Genomic DNA, 10,473 nt, shown 5'->3' on the forward strand with positions numbered 1-10,473 from the left:
CCCCGGCGTGCTGCCCAGCGGCCTGGCCCCGCGTCGTGCCTTCCCTCCCCGGCGGAGGCCCCTGCGGACTGCCTAGAGCTGGGTCGCAACTGAGGCGTTATCCGCGGGCCTGGCCTGGGGAAGTGGCGGGGAGGAAGAAGAGGCGGCCGGGACGCGTGTCAGGAGCATTCAGGAAGATTCTTACGTTACCCTTCGCGCGGTGGCTATGGACGGAAAAGCCGCCTCAAATAAAACCATCCCCCAGAGTAGTTGTGGCGGAATTATCTAAATATGGGTAAGCTATTGTTCCCATCTAATGGTGAGGTTGTGTGACACCTTTTTGAATTGCTAATGTCCTCCAAGTACCAACCTTGCCGAGTTTTTCTGACTTTCAAGGGCACCTGAAGGTCACGGACTGCAGAGTTGGGAGAGTTAGGATTGGAGAAGTGAAATAAGAGCGCTCAGAGGGCCATGCTAAAAAGTCAGGGAAATCTGATAGCTAGGAAGGAGTCAAACACCAAGGCAGAGTAAGTAGATAGAAGCTTGATGGCCCCCCCCCCGTAATGTGCTGATAAAGGATGAGGGAAGATGCTGATTCAAGACTGTCAGAAAAATCGCTGGATGGTGTCCAGGGTTCAATTTCCTTGAAGAATTGGGTGGAACCCACCCACGAAAGGTCTTTAAAACAATGTAACTTTTAAGGCCCTATTTAATCAGCTTCGTACCTACTGCTGCTTCCCACTACCCCTCGTTTCATCCGCACTGCACTTCCGGGTCTTCCTTCCACTCCCCTGCCCCCACACCCCACAAGTTTTGTTTTGTTTTTTTGAGACGGAATTTTGCTCTTGTTGCCCAGGCTAGAGTGCAATGGCACGATCTCGGCGCAATGTCTGCCTCACGGATTCAAGCGATTCTCCTACCTCAGCCTCCCGAGTAGCTGGGATTGTACTTTTGGTAGAAATGGGGTTTCTCCTTGTTGGTCAGGCTGATCTCGAACTCCCGACCTCAGGTGATCCACCCGCCTTGGCCTCCCAAAGTGGTCGAATTACAGGAGTGAGCCACCGCACCTGGCCTCCCGTCAAGTTTTAAGGCCTCTAAATGTTGATCCTTGAACCAAGAATAATTTCCCACTCTCTTCTTTGTTCCTAACTCCTATTCATCCTTCAGGTTTCACTTTAAGTGTCACTTCCTCAGGAAGACCATCCTCACTCACATCCCACATTTTAGTTCAGATTCCCCTGTTATGACCTCTCCTAGGAACCTGAACTTTTTCTTCCTGAGATATCTCCATGGTAATTATGTAGGTATTTGTGTGATTGTTTATTTGATATATATATGTGTGTATATATACACACATACACATATATTGTTTTGGCTGGGTGCAGTGGCTCATGCCTGTAATCCCAGCACTTTAGGAAGCCGAGACAGGCGGATCACTTGAGGTCGGGAGTTGGAGACCAGCCTGGCCAATATGGTGAAACCCCCGTCTCTACGAAAAATACAAAAATTAGGCCAGGAGCGGTGGCTCACGCCCGAAATTCCAGCACTTTGGGAGGCTGAGGCGGGTGGATCATCTGAGGTCAGGAGTTGGAGACCAACCTGACCAACATGGAGAAACCCGGTCTCCACTAAAAATACAAAATTAGCCAGGCCTAATGGTGCTTGCCTGTGATCCAGCTACTCGGGAGGCTAAGGCAGGAGAATTGCTTCAACCCGGGAGGCAGAGGCTGCAGGGAGCTGAGATGGCGCCATTGCTCTCCAGCCTGGGCAACAAGAGTGAAACTTTGTCTCAAAAAATAAAGATAAATAATTGTTTTAAAATTTTTTATTAAAAAATTGTAAACCCACTAGACTATAATGGCTGATAAATGCCTGACAAATAGTTGGCCTTGTATTTGTTTAATGAATAAAGGAAGGAGTGAATGATGTCCAGGTTCTAAATCTGTCCAGCATTAACTTTGTGAGCTTAGCTTGGCTTATTCTTACTCTTGATTTATTCGTCGTAGACCTTGATTTACACCTCAGTAGAATTTAACATTGTTTAGTAGACATTAAGTGAATGTCACTGTGCGAAGAGTTTTCAGGGAATAGATGAATAGAGTACAATATAGCCCTGCCGCGGAGGAGCTTACACCCATAAAGGGGACCAACATAAACACAAAACAGTAAGAGAAGCAAAGCAAAGCCCCACTGAAACTTACCTGCAGTGTTCGTTGTAGTTGCTTCTCAGCATTCATTCTGCCCCTTCCTCAATGTGTAGCAGCTCCTGGGTGGGTTGGGTAGGTTTGACTGCAAAGAGTTCTAGGTGCTGCCCTAGACTGGCCTGAGCCATTAAGGACTGTTAAAGTCATTCTGGCCACAGTATTAGATCACACCTGGGCATATAAATCTAATTAGTACTGAGCATTTATAGGCTTTGCCAAGTAGATCAAGTGTGGACCCATGCCCTAAGGTAGGCCAGTCAGAGGGAAGCCTAGGACATTTATTCACTGATTAGAGATAAGACTCTCTCTCATGTGGAACACTCGCCGTTTTGCTACAGTGAAGAGCCAACCTAAGAACCAACCCTTCTCGTGAGCAGAAAGATCACACACACAAAATCTCAGCATTGACTTTGATACTCACCCTTCACCTGTACTGGCCAGTTTTCTTGAGCCAATGGCTTTCTTGTAAGGTTTTAGGTTGTTTGACTTGAGATTTCTATTAGTTGCAATGCAAAGAATTCTGAAATAGGGTGCTACTTTGTCTTACCAGACCAGATTATTAATTTGGCATTTTTTCTAATCTATACTCCCTAATAATCATTCAATATATGTTCAAAGGAACGACTGAGTGGTAAAGGGTAGAAAGGGCATGTCTGTCTTCACTGTTGTGATCATTTCTGCTCTTGTCTAGCTTTATATATCCTCATTAAAAAGAAATCCCTGCACTTACTTGAATCCAACTTCCTTATAATGTGGTAATGTCGTATACCCTTAGAGGGGAGTGGAGAAGAAGAGAGGTGTAGTAATCACTCACAAAAGGCCACATATCAAAGTACCAGTTCCAGCCACATGCTGAACTCTTCTACCAGAGGTATTAAATATATCCTTTTTCTTTATTACATTCCCAATGAAAAATGTTTTAGTGCTCTTTATGGACTGAACTTCCAGGCAATTACCTGGCTAGGCCACCCCCTTAAAATGGCTCCAATTAGAAGACTCATTATAAGTACTGTGATTAAAGTGTCCTAAGTTGTTTTGTTTGTTTTTTGAGACAGAGTTTTGCTCTTTTGCCCAGTCTGGAGTACAGTGGCATGATCTCGGCTCACTGCAACCTCTGCCCCTGAAGTTAAGCAATTATCTGCCTCAGCCTCCCAAGTAACTGGGATTACAGGCGCACACCACCACACCTGGCTAATATTTTTTGAATTTTTAGTAGAGATAGGGTTTCACCATCTTGGCCAGGCTAGTCTTGAACTCCTGACCTCGTGATCCACCTGCCTTGGCCTCCCAAAGTGCTGGGATTACAGGTGTGAGCTACTGCGCCCGGCATAAAGTGACATAAGATTTTAATATATGAAGTCAAAAATCTCAGCAGTAGCTTTTCCATTTACTAGCTGTGTAACTTTAGCCAAGTCTCAACTTAATTTTTCTCATCTGGAAAAGAAAAATGACTACACCTATCTAAGGATGAGATACCTGATCTGATAGATCAGGTATATGAGTGTACTTTGTAAACTTATAAAGTGAAAGATGGTAAATTTTCTGTATCTAAACAGCTGACTAAGCTGATTTTGAATCTAAACAGCTGATAAACCATACCCCCCCCCAAAAAAAAGCACTTCATTAAGAAACATAATTAAGAACCATATGATATATCCTAGTAATTTTAGCAAAGAGTATTCCAACCTGGTTGGACCAACCTTGTAACATTGAGTTTAGTTCCAAGCACCTGTCTTCTTAATCCTTTCACATCCTGTCTCTGAACCCATTAGACTTTACCGATTTTAATATCTTTCTTTTCCTTCCAACTGATTACTTCCTGTCTCCCTATAACAATGCTCAGGCCTCCCAGATGTTTTCCAAGCCACTTTTCTTCTTCTGCTAAGCATATATCTATTTATGTCACATTTTCTAACTCCTATGCACTTTGCCAATACTGTCTTAGTCTTAGACTGTACCAAAACTAATATCAAGGAAACTGAACAAGGAATTAAAAAAAATTTTTTTCCTTGCTTTTTTTTTGAGACAGGGTCTCACTGTGTTGCCCAGGCTAGTAGAGTTCAGTGGCATGATCACAGCTCACTGCAGCCTTCACCTCCCAACTCAAACAATCTTCCTACCTCAGCCTTCCAAGTAGCTTGGACCACGGGCACACCACTACCTCTGGCTAATTTTTGTATCTTTTGTAGAGACAGGGTTTCACCATGTCGCCCAGGCTGTTTCAAACTCCTGGATTTAAGTGATCCTCCCACTTTGGCCTCCCAAAGTGTTAGGATTACTGGCGTGAGCCACCGCTCCCGGCCTCAACTTTTTATTCTGAAAACCTTAATCACAAATTTGTTTCTTCTCCACTTTCACTGCATCACTTGACTAGCCTTTAAAAAAATAATAATAATTAAAAAATAAAAAGTTGAGGCTGGCCGTGGTGGCTCAGGCCTATATTCCCAGCACTTTGGGAGGCTGAGGTGGATGGATCACCCAAGGTCGGGAGTTTGAGACCAGCCTGACCAGCATGGTGAAACCCCATCTCTGGTAAAGAAACAAAATGAGACAGGTGTGGTAGCACATGCCTGTAATCCTAGCAACTTGGGAGGCTGAAGCAGGTGAATCGCTTGAACTCAGGAGGCAGAGGTTGCAGTGAGTGGAGATCACGCCATTGCATTCCAGCGTGGGCAACAAAAGTGAAACTCCATCTCAAAAATAGATAAATAATAAAAAGTTGAAACATTAACTTCGAAAGCATAGCAGAATGGTCACCTGTATAAAATTTATAATTTACATATAGTTAAATCCTTACATCTGAAGTAAACACTTCAATCTATATAAAAAAATTCTTATCAAGATACAGAACATTTTCATCAATCCCCAGAAAGATCCCTATTCCCCCTTCCCAGTCAAACCTCCCACCAGAAACAACTTTTGATCTCATTTCTTTCTTTCTTTTTTTTTTTTGAGATGGAGTCTCACTCTGTTGCCCAGGCTGGAGTGCAATGGCACGATCTCGGCTCACCGCAACCTCCACCTCCTGGGTTCAAGCAATTCTTCTGCCTCAGCCTCCCGAGTAGCTGAGATTACAGGCATGTGCCACCACGCTTCGCTAATTTTTTTTGTACTTTCAGGGGTTTCACCATGTTGGCCAGGCTGGTCTTGAACTCCTGACCTTGTGATTCACCCACCTCGGCCTCCCAAAGTGCTGAGATTACAGGCGTGAGACACTGTGCCTGGCCTTGATCAGATTTCTAATACTAAAATTTATTTTTTTATATTTTAACATTACATATAAGTGGAATCATACAGCGTATGTTCTTCTGCTTGGCTTTTTAAATTCAGCATTAATTATATGACGTTGACATGTTGCGTATTTCAATTCTTTTTTTTTTTTTGAGACAGAGTCTCACTCTGTTGCCCAGGCTGGAGTGCAATGGCGTGACCTCAGCTCACTGCAACCTCCGCCTTCTGGGTTCAAGCGATTCTCCTGCCTCAACCTCCCAAGTAGCTGGGCCTACCGGTGTGTGCCACTATGCCCAGCTAATTCTTGTATTTTTAGTAGAGACGGAGTTTCACCATGTTAGCCAGGCTGGTCTCAAACTCCTGGCCTCAGGTGATCCACCTGCCTCAGCCTCCCCAAGTGCTGGGATTATAGGTGTGGGCTATCACACTTGGCCACAATTCATTTCCTTTTATTGCTGAGTGGTAGTCCATTGTATGAATAGACCCCAACTTATCCTTTCTCTTGTTGATGGACATTTATGTTGTTTCCAGGTTTTGATTATTGTAAATAAATGCTATCAACTTTCTTATACGGCACATTTTATAGATAAATGATTGTATTTCTCTAAAATAAATATTTAAGAATGGAATTGCTGAAACATAGGGAAGATGTATGTTTAACTTTTTAGAGTTTCAGTCTTATCACCCAGGCTAGAGTACAGTGATGCGATCTCAGCTTATTGCAACATCTGCCTCCCAGGTTTGAGTGATTCTCCTGTCTCAGTCTCCCGAGTAGGTCGGATTACAGGTGCATGCCACCACGCCCAGCTAATTTTTGCAGTTTTAGTAGAGACAGTGTTTCACCATGTTGGCCAGGCTGGTCTCGAACTCCTGACCTCAGGTGATCTGCCCTTGTCAACCCCCAAAGTGCTGGGATTACAGGCAGGAGTCACCACACCTGGTCCTTGACTTTTTACTAAACTGTCAAATATTTATCCAACTTTTCATATTCTCACCAGCAATGTATATGGTTAATAACTTTTCAATGATCAAATATTTCTGCTTAACATTTTCTTTAACCTTGAAATTATTTGATAATATTGAATATCAGCCCTTCTTTGAAATGCCTCTTCTTGATTTCATGATAGAACTCTTTTGTCTTCTTTCTATTTTGCCAAATTATCTCTATATGCCTCTTTTTACATATCACTAATGTTTTCAGTTTCAAATATCTTCTATTCTCATTATTTGTCACTACTGTTAAAATTTATAGACTATGAGTTAAATGACCTAGATTCCAGAACAGAACCTTCTTCAAGATATCTGTTTGACATAGATTCATAACATACACTAGTAGGATGAAGACAAATCTGCTTTTAGAGGAAATTTATGTCCGGTGAATGAAGTTAGAAAAAGAAAAGCAGGCCAGGTGCAATGGCTCACACCTGTAATCCCAGCGTTATGGGAGGCCGAGGCGGGCAGATCTCCTGAGGTCAGGAGTTCGAGACCAGTCTGGCCAGCAGGGTGAAAGCCCGTCTCTACTAAAAACACAAAAATTAGCGGGACATGGTAGAGCGCACCCGTAATCCCAGTTACTCAGGAGGCTAAGGCAGGAGAATCGCTTGAACCTGGAAGACAGAGGTTGCAGTGAGCTGAGATCGTGCCATTGCACTCTAGCCTGGGCAACAGAGCAAGACTCCGTCTCAAAACAAACAAACAAAAAAACTACCTTTGCCTGATTCTGGCATCAAAGTTATAACAGTCTTGTGAAGTGAGTGAAGAATGCTTTTTTTTTTTTTTGAGACAGAGTCTTGCTCTGTTGCCGAAGCTAGAGTGCAGTGGCGCGATCTCGGCTCACTGCAACCTCTGCCTCCTGCGTTCAAGTGATTCTCACGCCTCAGCCTCCTGAGTGGCGGTGCATACAGGTGTGCACCACCATGCCCAATTAGTTTTTGTATTTTTATTACAGACAGTGTTTCACCACATTGGCCAGGCTGGTCTCAAACTCCTGACCTCAGGTAATCCACGCTCCTTGGCCTCCTAAAGTACTGGAATTATAGGTGTGAGCCACCTTGCCCAGCCCTTTCATTTTTTAATTTATTTTAGTAGTTTGTATACATTTCTTCTGTGTTCTCATATTTATTGGGAGGAAACTATTATTTTAAAATTTCTGCAGAATCTATAATTATGGTGGGCTTCTAAATGTACATTTTGTTCTTCTAATGTTTTTCTTGAAAATTCTTGCTAGAGGTTTGTCTATTTTATAATTGCTTTCAAAGAGCAACATTTTAACTATGTTTTTCTCTATTTTATTGTTTTTTCCATTTAATTATTTTCTACTGCTATCTTTATTTCTTTTATTCTACCTTTATTCCCTCCCTCCCTCCCTTCCTTCCTCCCTCCCTTCCTTCCTCCCTCCCTCCCTCCCTTGCCTCCCTCTCTCCCTCTCTCTCTCTTTCCTTCTTTCTTTCTTGACAAAGTCTTGCTCTGTTACCCAGGCTGGAGTGCAGTGTTATGATTTTGACTCACTGCAAGAGTTCAAGTGATTCTCCTGCTTCAGCCTCCTGTGTAGCTTTGACCACAGGTGTGCACAACCACACCCATCTAATTTTTTGTATTTTTAGTAGATAAAGGGTTTCACCATGTTGGCCAGGCTGGTCTTGAACTCCTGACCTCAGGTGATCCGCCCACCTCAGCCTCCCGAAGTGCTAGGATTACAGGTGTGAGCCACCGCACCCTGCCTTTTAAAATTTTGAATTCTATTTATTTTTTAAAAATGTTTATTTTATTTCGATTTGTTTTTTAATTTATTTTGAGATGGAATCTCCCTCTGTTGCCCAGGCTGGAGTGCAGTGGCGTGATCTCGGCTCAGTGCAACCTCTGCTTCCTGGGTTCAAACGATTCTTCTGCCTCAGCCTCCCAAGTAGCTAAGACTAGAGGTGCATGTCACCATGCCTAGCTATTTTATTTATTTATTTATTTATTTTATTATTATTATTATTTTTTTTTTTTCTGAGATGGAGTCTCTGTTGCCAAGGCTGGAGTGGCGTGATCTCAGCTCACTGAAACCTCCACATCCCGGGTTCAAGCAATTCTGCCTCAGCCTCTCAAGTAGCTGGGATTACAGGTCTGCCACCACACCCACTAATTTTTGTATTTTCAGTAGAGATGGGGTTTCACCACGTTGGCCAGGCTGGTCTTGAACTCCTGACCTCAGGTGATCCGTCCGCCTTGGCCTCCCAAAGTGCTAGGATTACAGGCGTTAGCCACTGCGCCCAGCCAAGGTAGTTTTTAAAATCTCACTTATAAACTGCAAATTTACCTCAGGAATGCAAGGATGATCTCATGTTAACATATGTGTTATATAACTTGGTAATTTGATCCAACTCACCATCTGAGGACAACCAAAAAAGCTGGATTAAAAAAAAAAGAAGCAAATATCTAATATAAGGAATTATCTGGCCAAAATCTAGATGATGATGTTCAAGGAAGTTGAGCCAAGCGTTTTTTGTGAAGGAATTTACCAATGCAAAGGCAAAATTGACAAACTGAGTTGTGATTTTTGCAAGATTATGGGGCAAGAGAAAAAGAAATCTAAATCTAGTGCCCATAGGAGATGAAGAGGTTAATAAACATGCTTCATATTTAATATGAGGCCCCATAGGGTAAAAATAAATCAGAGGTATATCAGCACTTTCACAAATTGCAGTCTGGTTTTATACCAATCAGGAAATCTGAAACCCAGAATGTTGAATAAACTGGTCCTAGACTGGCAATCCATAGGTACCGGGCATAAACAAACAAAAATTATCTCCATAAGAAGATATCATCAGCCTAAATGTCAAAATAACTTATAAATAATTTGCTCAAAAAATAACCAGTATTTAGTAAAAAATTAGCAGACCATACATGGAAACAAACATTTTGAGTGAGAACTAATAGAAATATCAAACAAAAAGAAACCTACCAGAGCAACCAGAAAAAGACTGCAATGAGAGTATGCTTACACATGCACATGCTTGAAAAAAATAACCTAATAGAAACTCTAGAATTAATAGGTTTAAGAACTCAGTGTGTAGATTTAATAGCATATTGCACACAGTTTAAGATCATTAGTAACCAGAATACATGCTACAAGACTACTTAGGGCCACAACACCCACTGACTCCCTGTCACGTAGGAGGAGAGATGAAGGCACAGGAAGCCCAGCAGGAAGTGAGCCCTGCAGCCATATTTTCCTGAGGAAGCTGCTGACAAGGTGGCCCAGCCAACACAGGTATTTTAAAGAGCTGCCGCCACCTCTTTGGGGCAGCAAAAATATCTCTTCTGGAGCCTTCAAAGGCTAAATGGACTATATTGTCCAAGCTGGACTCAAACTCCTGGGCTCAAGCAAGACTTCTGCCTCAGCCTCCAGAGTAGCTCGTACTACAGGCATGTGCCACTGCAACAGGCTGGTTTTATGTATTTAAATAAATTTACACTGAAAAAGGAAAAAGGCCGGGCACAGTGGCTCACACCTGTAATCTCAGCACTTTGGGAGACTGAGGCAGGTGGATCACGAAGTCAGCAGTTCGAGGCCAGCCTGACCAACATGGTGAAACCCCATCTCTACTAAAAATACAAAAATTAGCCAGGCATGGTGGTGTGTGTCTGTCATCCCAGCTACTCAGGAGGCTGAGGCAGGAGAATCGCTTGAAGCCAGGAAGCAGAGGTTGCAGTGAGCCGAGATTGCACCACTGCACTCCAGCCTGGGCAACAGAGCAAGACTCCATCTCAAAAAAAAAAAAAAAAAAGACCCTCTGGACCAGGAGGAACTATAAATGAACTATAAATATCTGTTGAGGATGCCATAGTTGAGACTTCTTCCTTGAGTGACTTAAATTTACCCGTAAAATATAACAATTTCAAGTTTGTATGCACCTAATAACATGGCCTCAGTGTATCATACAGAACCACAATGAGAAACAGACAAAATCCACTTTTCTGTGATGGAACATTTTACCATACCTAGCTCAGTAACTGAGCCCCAAAATCAAACATCATTAAAGATACAGATTTTTGAAATAACATGATTAACAAA

The 10,473-nt window shown here is 42.7% G+C and overlaps 1 protein-coding gene and 1 long non-coding RNA gene across 2 annotated transcripts in view; one reads left to right on the forward strand and one right to left on the reverse strand.

Moving 5' to 3' along the window:
* The window catches only part of PIAS2 (protein inhibitor of activated STAT, 2), a 108,162-nt gene extending 105,897 nt beyond the window's left edge, over positions 1–2,265 (reverse strand). Inside the window, exon 1 of the mRNA XM_011949352.1 lies at positions 2,181–2,265. Coding sequence (XP_011804742.1) covers positions 2,181–2,212 — 32 coding nt within the window. The 5' untranslated portion in view covers positions 2,213–2,265. The remainder of the gene's footprint in view (positions 1–2,180) is intronic.
* LOC105517003 overlaps positions 1–10,473 on the forward strand; it is a 23,335-nt gene continuing 12,862 nt past the window's right edge. Inside the window, exon 1 of the long non-coding RNA XR_001002590.1 lies at positions 1–274. This is a non-coding gene — a long non-coding RNA (uncharacterized LOC105517003). The remainder of the gene's footprint in view (positions 275–10,473) is intronic.

This window comes from Colobus angolensis, unplaced genomic scaffold, assembly GCF_000951035.1.
Source record: "Colobus angolensis palliatus isolate OR3802 unplaced genomic scaffold, Cang.pa_1.0 Scaffold299, whole genome shotgun sequence".
NCBI lineage: Eukaryota > Metazoa > Chordata > Mammalia > Primates > Cercopithecidae > Colobus > Colobus angolensis.